Source organism: Macrobrachium nipponense, chromosome 26 (genome assembly GCF_015104395.2).
Source record: "Macrobrachium nipponense isolate FS-2020 chromosome 26, ASM1510439v2, whole genome shotgun sequence".
Taxonomy (NCBI): Eukaryota; Metazoa; Arthropoda; class Malacostraca; order Decapoda; family Palaemonidae; genus Macrobrachium; species Macrobrachium nipponense.
Genome location: NC_087215.1, coordinates 65,493,594 through 65,511,093, shown reverse-complemented (window position 1 = coordinate 65,511,093; position 17,500 = coordinate 65,493,594). Strand labels below are relative to the sequence as shown.

At 37.7% G+C, this 17,500-nt stretch overlaps 1 protein-coding gene across 1 annotated transcript in view; it reads right to left on the bottom strand.

The window, feature by feature from the left end:
- The window catches only part of LOC135200354 (carbonic anhydrase-related protein 10-like), a 535,334-nt gene that overhangs the window by 478,791 nt on the left and 39,043 nt on the right, over positions 1 to 17,500 (bottom strand). Inside the window, exon 2 of the mRNA XM_064228945.1 lies at positions 10,740 to 10,915. Within this exon, the coding sequence (XP_064085015.1) occupies positions 10,740 to 10,755 (16 nt within the window). The 5' untranslated portion in view covers positions 10,756 to 10,915. The remainder of the gene's footprint in view (positions 1 to 10,739; positions 10,916 to 17,500) is intronic.

Below are 17,500 nucleotides of genomic sequence, written 5' to 3'. Positions count from 1 at the left end.
TGAAAACTATGCTATACATATATTGCCAAATACTAAGAATTCAACCTTGAAAATCATTATCCCTAATGAAGGGGAGAATTGGTTTGCATGGCAACAAACCGCAAACTCGGAACAGATTTCTTCCGGAAATTCAAAATCGCCTCCACAAGACCACTTAGCAAATCTGCCAGGCCTCGTCGATATCTGTTCACGTGGCCTTTAAAATAAAAAAAAAAAAAAAACACCGATGCAGGTAAGGAGACATTGTGAATGACTCGTGGGACACTACGTGTTACGAATTGTGGAATTTAAAGTTTAGCCCAAAGAGCAAGCGCTGGGACCTACGGAGCCAATCAGCGCTGGAGAGGAAATTGAGAGTAAAAGGCTTGAAAGGTGTAGCAGGAGGAAAACCTCAAAGCAGTTGCACTATGGAATAATTGTTAGAAGAGGGTGGATAGTAAGATGGAAGAGAGAATATGAATGGAGGTACAGTAAAACGAATGAAAGGGGGGTTGCAGCTAGGGACCGAAGGGACTCTGCAAAAATTAAAACCTTTAGTAATGTCTACAGTGCAACGCGTGAGGTGCACTGATGGCACTAACCCCTATGGGATGTTGCGAATTGTGGAAAATATCAATGAATGGCTGTCATACTTAAGTACATATTCCTTATTAATCTCCAACAGTGAAATCCGACAGAAATAAACGGATCGTTAGTCAATTTACAGATTATAATCTTCGGACAATTCTGACAAGCTGAGAAGTAAATGTGACGATGATGATTCGGCATAACCTTGAGAATACGACACTTATAACATTCATACGCAGTGTAGATAATTAGGCGGATAATGACACATTGTTATGCAGATCATAATTTGCATAAAGCCTCTGTCAAATAACATACGAGGCTCTAGAGAAACTATATCAATCAACATTTCCAAAGATGTCACTCTATGATTCATGAAAAATATCGAGCGACACTTTGGACCGGCAAGAAATCATATATCTAAATATTATATATATAATATATCTATATATATATATATATATATATATATATTTATACCATATATATATTATAAACTGACATACATTTACCAGGCGATTTTTCTAATGTTCATTTTATTAACCATACATAACGGATATACAACATTTACATATATGTAAACAAAATTAAAAAGTTCATTTTGTTTATTATTATTATGCATATTTATCGATAGCCTTACATCTCTTTATGTAATCTTATCAAAGCCCCATAAAAATGGAGTTGAAATGATAGCCAAAACTCAGAAGACCGATTCAACTATAAGGAGCAGCTGAAACTGTCCCCTGGTATCAAAATACGAACAAAGAAAGACAAGTTTCATGGCTAGTATAAGTATGGGCACAGGCACTGACGGCCTGATACCCGCAGTTATATAAAATCCGCCAGGAGAAATACTCAGATATTTATAATTATCATCAGAACAAGATATAGAACAAGATATGTATAGGATATGCTGATACACCGCAGACAAAAATGAAAGAGACTGTAAATCTTGACAGGGTTCCTCCAATTGTTATCTCCATCGGGTCTGTTTACCAAAATACAATCATGAGATTCCTAACGTGTGTATATATATATATATATATATATATATATATATATACATATATGTATATATATAATAAATATATATATAAATGGCATATATGTATATATATAATATATATATATATATATGAATATATATATAAATTACATATATTTATTTATTCATTTGTCTAGATTCTCTCTCCTCTCTCTCTCTCTTCTCTCTCTCTCTCTATATATATATATAATATATATATATATATATATATATATATATGTATATATATATATATATATGTGTGTGTGTGTGTGTGTGTGTGTGTGTGTGTGTCAGATGAAAAGAGGGGCAATGATTAATAATATGTTTAAAGTGCCAATGTAATGTTAAGTGAAGTCACATATCACTTCTCGCTTGGAGACAGGCTGAACTGTAGGAGCAGCTTACATGAGAAAGGAATTTGAATACGCAAGCAGTTTAACCGAGAGATCACTCACCCGTTCGAGAGGCGTGTACATTCGTTTGTACGGGTGTTACAGGCCTAATAGTCCAAGGCACTTGCGAAAGTCACATTCCTTTAGGTGCACGCTAAGAGGTGTTACACGCCGAGTGTCGGGAGACAAAGCCCCATCATAAAGGTAGGAATATTTTATAAAACTTAGAAAACCGTTACCTTTGGAAAAGAGGGAGAAGTGTGTGAAATACTCTCTTTACGTGAATACTTTGAAAAGAGTGATGTGTGTAATCTATCTTTTATTCATTATTATCTTTATTACAGATGGGTCCTATTCCATGGATAATTTAGAGACGGGAATCTCTAACCTGACTAATACGATGTACTTATTGACATTTTGGGTATGGGAGAGAATTCTTAGTCAGGAGGGTAGAATGTTATCTTACTGGTTTTCTTTATGGGCAGTTTTAGGCTTTCTGCCATTATGAATTGTTAATCATTTTGGTCCTATTTTATAATCAACTGCTTTGGGTAATAAATAGTATATTTTTGTACTTAATGAGATCTTAATAGCCTAATGACCTGATTGCAGACAGAGGGCACTACTGACTACAGGTAAGAGTATCCAGTTTGTGTAGTTTAGTGAACAGGGGGGGTAGGAACATATATATATATATATATATATATATATATATATATATATGTATATATATACATTTATATGCATATATATATATATTATATATGTGTGTGTATATATAACATACATAAACATATATAGGTATGTTTATATATATACATATAAATACCTATATAGTATAAAATATACGTGTATATATATATATATATATATATATATATATATATATATATAATATAGTTATGCATATGTATATATCCAGGTAGTATTTTGAACATGAAACCATTTCCATTCACGGAGTGACTGACGTTAACAGAAATGAAATGAACTAAGATACGCTGATTCTCATCTATACAATGACCATTTACAAACGCCATTTACATTTATGATTTTTTGCAGTTAAATACAGGGACCAATACAACTGCAAGTCCAAAGCCATCTGATAAATCACAACACGAAGGCAAGCGAACACCGAGAATGCTATTACTTCCACATTCCTTTTTTTTTTACGAGTGATGACCTGACTGCCATTAATTTCAAGTAGCTTAATTAATCTGTTACGTGAAGAGAATGTCCGCACCCAAGGGATCCACAACCCCTTAATTGGAGCACCTATGCCTTGGATTACACTGTATCAGGAATCCAAATCACTGGCAACTCATAGGGCAAGAGTCCTGAAAATACTTCTTACTACCAAAACAACAGCAGTAATAGCCAAATTTAATATATATATATATATATATATATATATATATATATATATATGTATGTATGTATGTCTATATATAAGTATATATATATATATATATATATATATTATATATATATAACATATATATAATATATGTATATATATCCAAAGACAGAGTAGTTAGTTGTATATATCAAATCTCGAGAACACTCTTGTTCTTTACAAATTGACGTTTAGCCTAAAGAGCCTTTACACAGCCTTTAATGATTTAAAACTACAAATGACTTCCAATCTCCCTGGTGTGTGTGTGACAGAGAGAGAGAGAGAGAGAGAGAGAGAGAGAGAGAGAGATGACACGCACCACCATACCAGTGTCTCAGCCGTAGTATCCACCCATCACTCAAAACATCACACTCCACAAACAAAAACGCCCCTATCAACACGTCACGAGGATCAGACAGACAGACAGACAGACAGACTGACACACCGGCGACGGACAAGAGAATCACCAGCAGCAGCAGAAGCAGAAGCAGCGAAGTAATGGTCATCAGATGGTGAAGAACCGGAGGAAGGTTTTCCCCCCTTCAGTCAAAAAATCTAGATGGATCGCCGAGCTAGACATCAGGGATGATATCGAGTCCCCGCGGCTTAAGAGTGGACTCTGGAAACGCCGCTTCTCTGGAAAAGTGCTGCACGAATTTCCAGAGAGAAATAAACTACATCACGCCGCACTAAAACTGTAAACTTGTCCCCGGAATTCATGCCCCGTTTTCTCGCTCCCTTGCACCTCAGCGTCAATAATTTACTTACATTTCTACCTGTTTATTTTTCATATTTCTCAAACTGTTTTTCTAAATAAGGGATCTCTTCTTGCTGGATCTCCCATTCCCCTCTGTTTCCGCTTTCTAATGAACCTCATATTCTTTGGAAGCTTGGATTTCGAGACAATGGTCCCTGAGTTGGGCTTGTTCCGTATGAATAGGGTTCGTCTTCTGAGTAATAATAATAATAATAAAATAATAATAATAATAATAATAATAATAATAATAATAATAATAATAATAATAATAAACTGAAAAGGAATCTGGAAAAACTAGAGGCTGAAGTACCTCCAGGACTCATGCAGAAGAGTGTGATCCTAGAAACGGCGCACATAGTAAGAAGAGTGATGGACTCCTAAGGAGGCAGGATGCAACCCGGAACCCCACACTATAAATACCACACAGTCGAATTGGAGGACTGTGATAAGCCAAAAAAATAAATAAATAATAAATAAATAGTAAATAATAATAAATAAATAATAATAATAATAATAATAATAATAATAATAATAATAATAATAATAATAATAATAATAATAATAATAATAATAATAATAATAATAATAATAATAATATAATTAATAAAAATAATAATAATAATAGATGTTATTAATTTGCCAGAAATGAATAAAACCACTCGATGGAAGATACTAATTTGTCATCCGTTGAGGTGTTCTGTCTCCAATGCCCGTGGTAGGGCTAGAGATGACAAACGGCCATGGCAAATGCCATGTCATTTAATACGCAGAAAAGTATCAGATAACCTTTACCCACAGAATTATTACAGCAGGTGATGATCGCGTGCAATATAGTGTATATATAATAAACTTGAATAAAATTCTGCACTGGAAGAGGAAAAGGAGTGGAGACCAAGTAAATTGCGGTCATCTGCTGGCTCGTGCAGTTCATTTAGTGAGACTATTAATTTGCGAATTACATATATATATATATATATATATATATATATATATATATATATATATATATATTGCACACATGCATATGTATGTGAGTGTGCGTGTGTGTGCTTCCGTATAATAATGGATTAGGGTCGTTTAAGACTTAACATGCATCTGTACAAAGAGATATGCCCTAAAACAAACAAACAAACACGAACATCACAATACAAAGAAGCCTACAGGTAACAGGTATCACCGCCTTCATCACTAAGCAGGAATAAACTTAAATTTCTCTAACTATTTTATGAGCGAGTGATCAATTAAAAGGAAAAAAAACTCAGCAGATCAAATATTAGCTTTTACGATGGAAAATAAGATTAATCAAAACGATAAGACTAATCAAACAGTGAAAATAGAGATATACAGCAGGGCATGTTAGCTTCCCCTTCCCTCCCCTCCCCTCCCCTCCCCATCACACACCTCCCCCCAATTCTCCCTCCACCTCCCAAACCCCCCAACCCACCCCTGCTCCGTCCATTCCAGGAAGGGTTCAGCCGACGAAAAATCTCCTTAAACTTAATTCTCCTTCTATCTCCCGAAATTTGTCACTGTCCACTTCTCCTCCCCTCTCGGATTTTTTGCCTCCTACTTTATCCGTATCATCCCCAGGCGAAAGAGAGAAAAAGGAACAGAGAAAAAAAAAACAAAAAACACAGATAAAGCAAAAGAACAAACAGACCGCCTGATCACTTCCATTTATTTGCTCTCTCTTTCCCCCCATATCTTTTCTGCTTGTTTTCTCCCGACTTTTCGCATTGCCCTTTTTATCTCTTCCTTTTACCTCGCTTTTTTTTTTTCTATTGCCAGAATCTGGTTGAGAAAAATATGTGGAGAATAATCGCAACGTCAAATAAAATGGCAAATCAAAAAATTATCGTCAGGTCTCGACTCAATGAGGCGCGTGAAACCGTAACCCTTTTTTTTTATTAGCTTATAATTCTTTCTTCCAATTATAATAACAGCAATAGAAACAATACATCACACAAAGGATGAGATTTAAGGTATAAATTTAGTGAGATGAGCAATATACGAATCGACTTCCAACCTTCAGATTGCGAATACCTTGCTTAATAAAACTCCGTAATACACTGCACGCGCAGCGACCCTCCCTAATGCGCCGAAGACGAAGTCCTGAAAACCGGAACTTTCAGAGAAAAAGGGACGAACTTCTTAATAATTATATATTTGTTATGGTTCCCGCGACACCTTCCCTTCACGGAACATCCGACCTTTTGCGTTAAACGCAGTTTTGTTTAAAATCCAAAGACGACTTCGCCCTTCGGGCAAAGTTACTAATCAGCTTCCTGCCAGGGGAGTGAGAGAACATTAATCTCCTTTGGCGCGCCCCCGCTAAAATTCCACTGGTGTTCGTCCCTCTCACTTCCTCTCAATCCCGAATTGTTCATTCACATTTCGGCCCCCTTTTTCATTCGATGATATTCCGACGTCCTGTGTTCCACTTCCCGGAGAAACGACAGGTTCCATTACTGTAATTATGAGAATTCCACGTTGCAACGGTATCCCACGGATGAGTAGGGGCAGATTAAGTATTTCATGCAGTGCGACATAGACACTACTTAAGGTTCTTTACAGCGTCCATTCGGCCCCCTAGCTGCAACCCCTCTTATTCCTTTTTACGGTACTTTCATTCATATTATCTTTCCTCCATCTTGGTATCCACCTTTTCCTCCTATCAATGATTTCATAGTGCAACTGTTTTGAGGTTTTCCTCCTGTTACACCTGTCAGACCTACCAACTCTCAATTTCCTCTCCTAAACTCTGTATTCCATTGAATTGAGTTGAATATAGAATTTAGGCCAAAGGCCAAGCCCTGGGGCCTACCTGTGAGGTCATTCAGCTCTAAAATGGAAATTGACAGTGAAAAGGTTTGAAAGGTGTAACAGGAGGAAAACCTCAAAGCAGTTGCAATATGAATCAAGTGTTAGGGGAGGGTGGACAGTAAGTTGAAGAAAGAGAATATGAAAGGAGGTACAGTACAAGGAACGAAAGTGGCTGCAGCTAGGGGCCGAAGGGACGTTGCAAAGAACCTGAAGTAATGCCTACAGTGCACCGTATGAGGTCTGTATTTCATTCCATTTCAAGAGGTTCACAAAAAGATGGCAAGAGATGAAGTTTTTATCATCGAATATTGTCACTGGATACGTATGATTCACCTAAACACAGGAAGTGACAGATGACCACATGATTAAGATGGAGGAGGCAGGGATTACAGATTACCCACATGCAAAGAGCAACGGCCAATGGAATAATTAATATATTTCGTTGTCCACAGAATGATGCATGGGAATTTCAATAAAGGCCAGCAAGAATGAAAAGAGAGAGAGAGAGAGAGAGAGAGAGAGAGAGAGAGAGAGAGGAGAGAGAGAGAAGCTTATGAAGGCGGGTGAGAACTGATGATTATAAGCAAATATCATTGGTTTAATTGTGTTAATGATACATTTTCCTTCAGTTATTAGTTAATGGGATTATCAGTGTACTTGAATTCCAACTACAGGAAGCCATCAAAGTGAATGAAAATGAAACCCTAAAACGTCTCGGATCGCCCTGAACTGCATCAATGCCAATCGGGGCAATGCTGGTGACAAGAAATGACACTCATGACTGATGTTACACCGATACAGAACAAACTGAGGCACAGTCCAAGCTTTTGAATAAATGACACTACTCTTTTCAGATGGACGATTGGAGATAATTATCCCCATTCATTTAGCACTACAAGAGGTCCTTTATGTTACAGAAGGAGAATAAAAACTTGGACAGGTAATGAATTACTACCTGCATAAAATTAGGAAATGTCTTCGATGGGTTCACACGGGAAAAATCTAAACGGGTATCACTTAACACTCCAAAAATAAACTGACGACGATGATGATGAATAGCAGGGGATATATAATGAGCCATAACATTAACCAGCAATATCTTTCTGTAACCTGATACCCCTGTGATAATCCTTTGATTCAAAAGTATCTTTACCTCTAAAAATCCGCTTACCACTCATACGAGAATTTCTTGAGTTCCGTTTACGTAAATGTACAATCCCAACCTACAGAAATAGCTATACCACCCACAGCATAAAAACTGGATAGACATTGGCCAAAGCACGACACAAATTTTGGAAAACGAACCTCGTACTACACGACATAACGTTCTAAAAATGTTATGAACACTGCACGAAATTTAAGAGACTTTGCCAAAGACGTAAACAGCTGAGGCGAATAAGAACAAGAAAATCAATATAAAACTATAAATTGTGACTTACCTAACCAATTGGGGAAATAAGTATATCTTAATTTTACCAGACCACTAAGATGATTAACAGCTCTCCTAAGGCTACCCCGAAGGTTTAGATATTTTGACGTGGCTACGAACCAATTGGTTACCTAGCAACGGGACCTACAGTTCATTGTGGGATCCGAACCACATTACATCGAGAAATGAATTTCTATCACCAGACAGGACCGAGAATCGAGCTTCGTACCATCGGATTGGTAGGCGAGATAACAACCACTCGTCCAAAAGAGGGACTAACCAAATCGGGGAGCGTCGGATAAACCAAAACAGGGCCTTTAAAAATTTACCTCGTTTCAAATCATTCTTTCAAACATATGAATGAAAGTGTTGCGACATTATATTCCGCAAGACTACGTCCATTTCAACGTTACAGCTCAATTTTCCATTCACTGTTCAGATTCGCCAAACAATCGCCCAAGGCATCACCGAGCAATCTGATTTCACGGCGCAGGAGAGCACGTGAGCAGATGCATGTCAGTATACAATCGTCGCTGCATTTGAGTAATGGTAACTATTAGGCAAATGGCAACGGTACTCGAATCGCGGCAGCAATTTAAAAGTGAAGTGGTTTCAATCTTCCCATTTATGGCTGGCTTCTGGCATTACACAAAGTTTTTTTTACGTATTCCTATTACTTCAGCTGCAGGCTGGCTCTTCTGTCGATAAGCGTTATACGAGAGATCTCTGAAAATTTGCGGTTATTTCACGCAATATCTTGTACATTAGACAATTTTTGTTTATTTAATACGCTTTCTTTTAACGTCACGTGGGTTTTTCTGTTGTTTCTCATTATCTTTCCTCGACTACAAAACCAATTTACTCATTCCTGGGTCTTTGAAAGAATTCAGTTGATTGAGAAAGAAACCCACAAATTCAATTTGTCTTTAACCTTGTTTACTTCTAGTATTTAAATTTAGTTTTACTCCACACTCGAGTACTTTCATGCCCTTCTGTGGCCCATTCTCAAGAGGATGTGGGTTATGTTAGCCTGGGTCAAGGCCCAGCAGACTTCTTCAGAAGAAAACTGAAAGAAGTTTTTGTTTGGTTAATTCAGTTGATATAAACTGTTAATAAACGCAACAATAACAATGAAATTATATTTTGGGTAAAAATTACAAAGCACAGCCAACATTCGGGATTGGAAAATTTTCGTCAAAAACAAACACACATCAAACGTCATTTAAAACTCATTACCATCAACCTGACCAAATACCAAAAGGGGTCTTTATCGCCCCTCTTTCTGCCCATTAGACAGACCCCTCATATTTGTCAGCTAATAAAAAGGGGGGGGGAGACATTACGAACTATTCCCCCAAATTCCAACCTTCTGTTTGTCAAAAAATCATGAGCTGCTCCGAATTAAAGGACTGGATTGTAAAATTTAAGCCAAAAGCCGAGCGCTGGAACCTATGAGGTCATTCAGCGCTGAAAGGGAAACAGAGTGCACAAAGTTTCAAAGAAGAAACTATGAAACAATTGTTAGGAGAGAGTGGAGAGTAAGGTGGAAGATGAAAAATATGAACGGAGGTACAGTAGAGGGAACGAAAGGGGTTACAGCTAGCGCCATTTACCGCTATGAAAAAAAAATATTTCGAAAATCTGCGACATTTTGGGGAACTTTTTTTGTGGGGGGGAGGGGGCGGTTTGACTGACACCCACTATTGCCAGATGTCCAGAAAAAAAAATCTTAAGTAAATGTATGAAACGCTTCACCTTATCCTATTGCTATAAAACCACTTGACCGATTTCTCTCAAATTCTTATAAACATTAACTGAAAAAAAAAGATACAGTAGGTTTTCTTTCAGAAAGCGTGATGGTGCGGCCACACGACCGTTAAATAGTATTAAGCCAACATCGGCAACTTATCGCACACAAATCACAAACATGTTGGAAACAAATCAAACACTTAATAGTAGTCGTAACGATTACCCATCCAAAAGTTCGTTTTCTACACAAACAGTCGGTGACTTGTTTTCATACGTAATATATACCTTGCAGTTAAGTGTTTGTGACATGGTTAACGGCAGCGTAGCCGAACCCTCACGATCGTCTCTATAAACGTACCTAATATTAGACAGGATATCTTGCTACAATAGATAAAGAAGGTTCATAATAGTCTTGAAATGGAACAGCAAAATCCTAAATCTCTCTCTCTCCCTCTCTCCCTCTCTCTCTCTCTCTCTCTCTCTCTCTCTCTCTCTCTCTCTCTCTCTCTCTCGTGCATTTCAAATCCTATTATACCTTATGCACCAACAAACACACAACTTTCTCCCCCTCTACCCGAAACTTCTAAACTTCAGAACAAACGTACCTGCGTTCTTGCACATAATCCCGCAGTTTTCCCCAAAACCAACAATAGGTGGCACTTCCTTTGTCCTAAGCTACCCTTCCACATACGAGGCTTCTCTAGTGTTTCTCTGGCCTCCCTGGCCTCCTCCCAAGTCTAGGTCTTCCGCTCGGCCTCAAAGGTCTCGGCCTCAAATCTCCCTGTGAAAATGTGTAGAAGGTTAAGGCGTCCCTCCTCAATCTGGTCCTTATTTCCTATTGGAAAACACTTAAAAATAATTTATCTGATTTTCAAAGTGGGTAACTAAACTGGTCGGATGATGTCAAATATAACATGATCAAATTTGATAGTGGCTGCTTTTCAAATTGCCGTGGTGGTTGAAAATCCACACTTAATAATGTTATAGCACTCCGGTTATTGGAGGAGTAATGGCTGCCTAATTCATTTCAAAACGTGCAAAATGATACTAGGCCTATGAAATCTTGTCGTACGTCGATCCTATACCTTTCATAGCATTTTACCGAGAGCCCATCTATCCCCGTCCTTAACATACATTTTCACACCAAAAAATGACTTAAGCGCTGCTCTGGGAGCAAGAACCCGTGCTGGCATAACGCCAGCTTAATCATAACATCATCACCTATCCAAAGATTTTTTCCAATATTCCGCTCCACGCTGGACCACCCACACTCCTGTCCCTGTCTCTTCTGGTGTAGTCAACTTTTTTTTCTGTCTATAAGTGTTAATTTAATTAGCTTTACCCAAACATTTCTCGGGCAGGGTCATGACAACGTTCTTGTTGAAACGGACTACTTCATACTACTCTTCCATACTTAGAGTTTTTGTATTTCACTTACGATCAAGTTTGGCCTCATTTTTATTCCTTCAGAAATATTCACTGTGAATAATATTTACTCTCACAACTTCATTCTAATATCCTTTACTTGATGAGACTGCTTTTTCCTCTATAATGTTAGCTTGATTGAACAATGGCTAGCCCACCTAAAAATTCATTAATTTCATATCTTTCATTCATAAATGCTTTCCAGGGTTCATCATCTGAATTAGAACAATCCCTAATATTCAAGTGAAAAATGAATGAGAAAAGGAAGCTAACTGGCGGCTAAAATTTAAAAAAAACTATATTCTTCTCAACCAACGTAATTTGCGATTAACGTACAGTATTTCTAAAGGTTATCGTCTTAAATCACTTCCCAGAAATAACAATTATTTCAGTTATGGATGGATGTTTAATAAGCTACTCCTGTCACTAAAGAGCCCTAATTCGTAATTCCAAACACAGGTGACATTCTACGGTGTTTCAAAATTATTTGGATCTCCCAGATTTTAGTCCAAATGTTTTAGCTATTTCCTTTATTCTAAATAAATCCTATGAAGACTGCTGTTTCGCCTTTCAGTAAAAATAACAAAAGAAATCCATGATTTTTTCTGAGGAACAATAAAACTTTAATAAAAAGCGCTTGTTGAGACACTCAATACCAGTACATAGGTCCAAAAAAGTTTTGAATAGCAAAACTAGGCCTACAACAAACCTGGTGTGGTCACGCAAGCTATTGGCTGTGTACACAATTTAACTACACGGCAAAAGTAATTCGTTCACATAATTTTTTATAGTACGGGAGCTTTTATAAATGCCGCAGTAAATAGTTTCCACGACATTCTAATGTGTTCCATTTAATAAAAGTGAGAAAGTGCTACTTAGCGTAACCGAAACTTCTTGGAGGTTGCCTTCTCAAAGGTGCACGATTGAATATCTCGATGCCATGATTTCGCTTACGAACTAGAATTCCATATACACAGACACACCAAAGCATGAATGTTGAAGTTACAAACATAAAAAAAAAATTATATTTTAAGTTTAATTAATACACTGTACTTGTATGTTGCCAACCACGATGTAATAAATCCAAATTGATACTGCTATACTGTAGTACTGCCATTAAATAATGAAGAAAGTTAACGTGCGATAATAAATATCATAAATATATATATTATGTATATTTATGTATGTATATATATATATATATATATATATATATATATATATATATATATATATATATAAGCATAAGCAAGCAGCGTGATTATACATATGTACGTACATCAACACTTGCCGATACACACAGCCACGCACATATGAAATATGGCAAAAACAATATAGAATGGAGATAGTAGCTTCCTCACAGTTGGTAATAAATTTCTCAGAATGGAAAATGCTCTCTGATTTAACAGTTACAGGATGTCAAGTTAAGCTCATTGTTTACAGCCTTTTCCGTGACGTTATGCCTATTTTTATTTATTTATTTTTTTTTTTTTTTTTTTTTTTGCATATGTGATGATGATTACGACGAACCTGATTACCACAGGTCAAAATACAATTACTACACAATCTGATCGTAGCGAAGAGAGCTGCAATCTACAGCTACAATCCCTGTTGCGAAAACTTGTCGCTCATTTAAGGGAAGAGTATTCGAATGCATTCCCGCCACCCCCCCCACCCACCACCCCCACAATTTTTGCCAGGGAGATGCTTGCCAAGGAGGGGGGGGGGCCAAAGAAGCCCCGAGGTCTGAGACAGCAATAATTGTTCTGCATTTCGTGCCGGCTGTTTTATTGTGCGCCGAAAAAAAATGATCTTATATCACAATTTTTAAAATTAAGACAACCTCCTTGCAAAAAAAAAAAAAAACAAAAAAAAAAAAAATGCACATTTTTATTCAATATAATTAGAGCGTCATTGCCTATTTGGTATTGTAGAAGTATGATTTTAAAAAGCAAAATGCATCTAATGGTTTAACGAATAACTGAGCACGAATTTTTTTAATCTGCTGTTCAATCGCGTTGGTGAACAAGCGTTGTTATATATCAATAAAAGTTTCTAAGTAGCCACTTTTGGTTGCCAGAATTTTTTTTACGCATACGCAGGTCAGAAGAGAGAGAGAGAGAGAGAGAGCGAGGAGAGAGAGGAGAAGAGAGAGAGAGAGGAGAGAGAGAGAGAGTTGGGAATATTTTCAACCTGGGAAAACTATCAGAAAATTACTGGGAAATCGAAATCTAGACACCTGGAAAAGATTGAAATCATTAACTATTATTATTATTATTATTATTATTATTATTATTATTATTATTATTATTATTATTATTATTATTATTATTATTATTATTATTCAGAAAATGATCCCTGTTCATATGGAACAAACCCACCAAAGGTGCCACTGACTTGGAATTCAAGTCACCAAAGAATACGGTGTTCATTAAGAAGAAGAAAGAGGAAGTAAGGGGAATTACAGAAAGAAGAAATCCCACCTAATAAAAGAAAGAAAATAAATCAACCCATTAACAAACTGATTTAAATGTATTAAGATGCAAGGAGGGTGGTATTAGAAGACGACGAATATTACTATATAATATTCACGTCGGGAAGAACGCAAATGCTACAAATCTCCAGACTTCCACCATGGTTCCTCTCCATTATCCAGCCGAGAGTGAGAGAGGAAGCAAAAAACGTCACTGGAAGCGAAAAAAAACAAACAGGAACCAATTGGGGGTGAGGGGGGGCGGGGAAAGGGAGAAAGTAGAAATAAAAGAGAGAGACAAAAAAAATAGGGAAGGTTTTGTTTTTAACTTTTGAAAATTGTGCGTTTCCAGCAAAACTTCTCGATCCCCTCCAATACTCAGGAGGATTTTATCCAGCACTGTTTCCAGGTTTCCAGAACTTTTTTTTTTTTCATCCTGGAACCCTTGTTGGTTTGAAGTCTCATGCTGCAGGTCGCCCTTCTTTTTTTTTTTTTTTTTTTTTTTTTGCGTTCGAAAGCTGTTTCGGGAAGAATAAGTTTAATGGAAGGTAATGTCAAAAAGCAGGAACGGACATTAATTCACGGTCGTGTTGTCGAGTCTCGATGTATGCATGCCCGGGAGGGGCGGGGGTGTTGGTGGGTGGGTGGGTGGGGAGAAATCAGCGCTCTGGGCGCTTTTTTTTAATTTCCATGAGTATTTGTGTCTTTGCAACTGGGGAGGCTGTTACGCGAAGAGTAAGTTTAATTGGTCCCTGGGATGACAAGCGTGACATGCACTGGATATGACACCCCCCCCCAAAAAAAAAAAAAAAAAAAAAAATCACGATGCTCGCCCTTCTCTGAACACACGGTGCTTGTCGCAATACAGTGGAAATGTGTTTGATAAAAGACAAATGAAATGTGGGACAGTTTTTAAAATATTTCGCATTCCAAACAACAAAAATAGAAAAACGTACTGTATTCAGGGGAACCTCGGTCTTTTGAAAATCATTAGGAACATTTTAAAACATATTTGCATCTATGGCGTGATTCAAGTGGAAAAATGTGTCAACAGAAGAAAAAAGGACTCCATGTGCAGTGCGATGTTCTGCATGTTATACAAATACGTTTTCACTCATATGAAGACCCACTCGAAAGATATTCAGTGTTGACCTCATTCGCTTCTTACCGGCTAATATTATCGTATTCATTAACCACAAATATGGTAAACAATATCTAGTACAGTTTCATCTTACAAAGCAAAGTATATCGACTATAGTAACTTCACATCACCCGTGCATCTGATGACTAGCCCAGTTCCTTACGACGCTCCTGATTGGCTTTTGATACACCAATCACAGGGCTGGAATTTAGCAGTCTCTCGAGAGAGTTCACATAGGCAGGATGTATGTTCCACCTCTCCTAAGAAATACTGTGGAAATACGTAGCTCTCAGGAGAGGTGAAATATACAATTACGTATGTGAACTCTCGAGAGAGACGGACAGTTTCCAGCCCTGTCATTGGCTTATCAACAGCCAATCAGGAGCGTCGTAAGGGACTGGCCTAGACATCAGATGCACGGGTGATGCGAATCTACTATAGCTCATGTATGCTACTGCATGAAATATTGAAGTTTAAAAGGCATCTGAATTAAACTGGCGAGATGCGGGATGTCAGTGGTAAGGTGACCTTTATGGCCGTGACGCCAGAGTAATCTAAACCTATCATCCAACCCATCAGCTGCTAGGTAAGATCAGTCGAGGCTCTGTTTCTGGTATTTTTCGTGATAGACTTAATCACAGGTACTGTCATCAATACCGTGGTTGGTTTCCCAAAATCCGACTTTTCATTTTACTTCAGTGGAATACTAATTCCAGAAACTTTTTTCTTTTTTTTGTGGGGGGAAACAACCGATACTACACTCCCCCCAATCTCTCTCTCTCTCTCTCTCTCTCTCTCTCTCTCTCTCTCTCTCTCTCATAGATACAAATATACACATACAAACATATAGACAGGTACTTAAGACTCTCTCTCTCTCTCTCTCTCTCTCTCTCTCATAGACACAAATATACACATACAAACATACAGACAGGTACTTTCTCTCTCTCTCTCTCTCTCTCTCTCTCTCTCTCTCTCTCTCTCTCATAGACACAGATATGCACATACAACCATAGACAGGTACTTAACTATCTCTCTCTCTCTCTCTCTCTCTCTCTCTCTCTCTCTCTCTCTCTCTCTCTCTCTCTCATTTAGCTACAACTATACACATACAAACCAATACATGTGACTTCGAATTATTGATGATTTTAGGGCATTGTTATTGGTGTTTAAAATGTATTCCTTTACCAAAGGCACCATAACAGTGCCTCGTCACATCCAGCTTAAAAAAATTAATCTGCTGCAAGGAATTATTAAAGAACAGAATTGAATAAAGATTTAAAGGCCAGAAGTCATTCAGCGCTGAAACAGAAACTGACAGTAAAAGGTTTGAAAGGCGTAAAAAGGAGGAAAACCTCAAAGCAGTTGCGCTATGAATCAATCGTTAAGAGTGTGTGGAAAAAAAAAGTATATCTTAGTTTTACCAGACCACTGAGCTGATTAACAACTCTCCTAGGGCTGGTCCGAAGGATTAGATATTTTTACGTGACTAGGAACCAATTGGTCACCTAGCAACGGGACCTACAGCTTTATTGTGGGATCCGAACCACACTATATCGAGAAATGAATTTCTATCACCAGAAATAAATTCCTCTGATTCCGCGTTGGCCGAGCCAGGATTCGAACTTCGGACCATCGGATTGGCAGCCGAGCGCGAAAACCACTCGTCCAGCGAGGAACTGAGAGTGTGTGGAAAGTACGACGGATGAGAGAATATGAAAGGAGGTACAGTAAAAGAAATTAAATGGGTTGTAGCTGGGGGCCGAGGGCACGCTGCTAAGAACCTTAAGTAATGCCTACAGTGCACCGCATGAGGTGTACTAACAGGACCAAAGGGGAATTATTAGAGAAGAAAGATATGCAGCAACGTAACACAAACAGTCGCTTCTGAAGCATTTATCTGATCATTAAAAACTGCCAAGTAAAACTCTGCTAGGCAGAGAAAATGAAAAGAATAGACCACAACAGCCCAGCCTCCACGAAACAACTGACATTAGACCCATCCAGATTCATAAACGGAACGTCAAAGTTCCCGACATCGTTGCCTGTCTCATGGGCCGGTGATTCGCTGACTGAGGTTATGCAAAACGTCCACGAATTGGAGGCGAAACTTACTTCTCATTTTTTTTCTCTCTTTTTATTTTACATTTTTTTTTACGTCAGCACTGTTGCATACTTCTCATTGTTTTTTTTTTTTTTGTTCTCTGACAGTTTTCATTTTACGTCAGCGGTGTTGTATGCAGTGCTATTTCAACAATTATCACGTCTGGATAGTAATCTGTCTGAATGAGCACTGCTACAAGTATATTGATGCCTTTATCAACAAATCA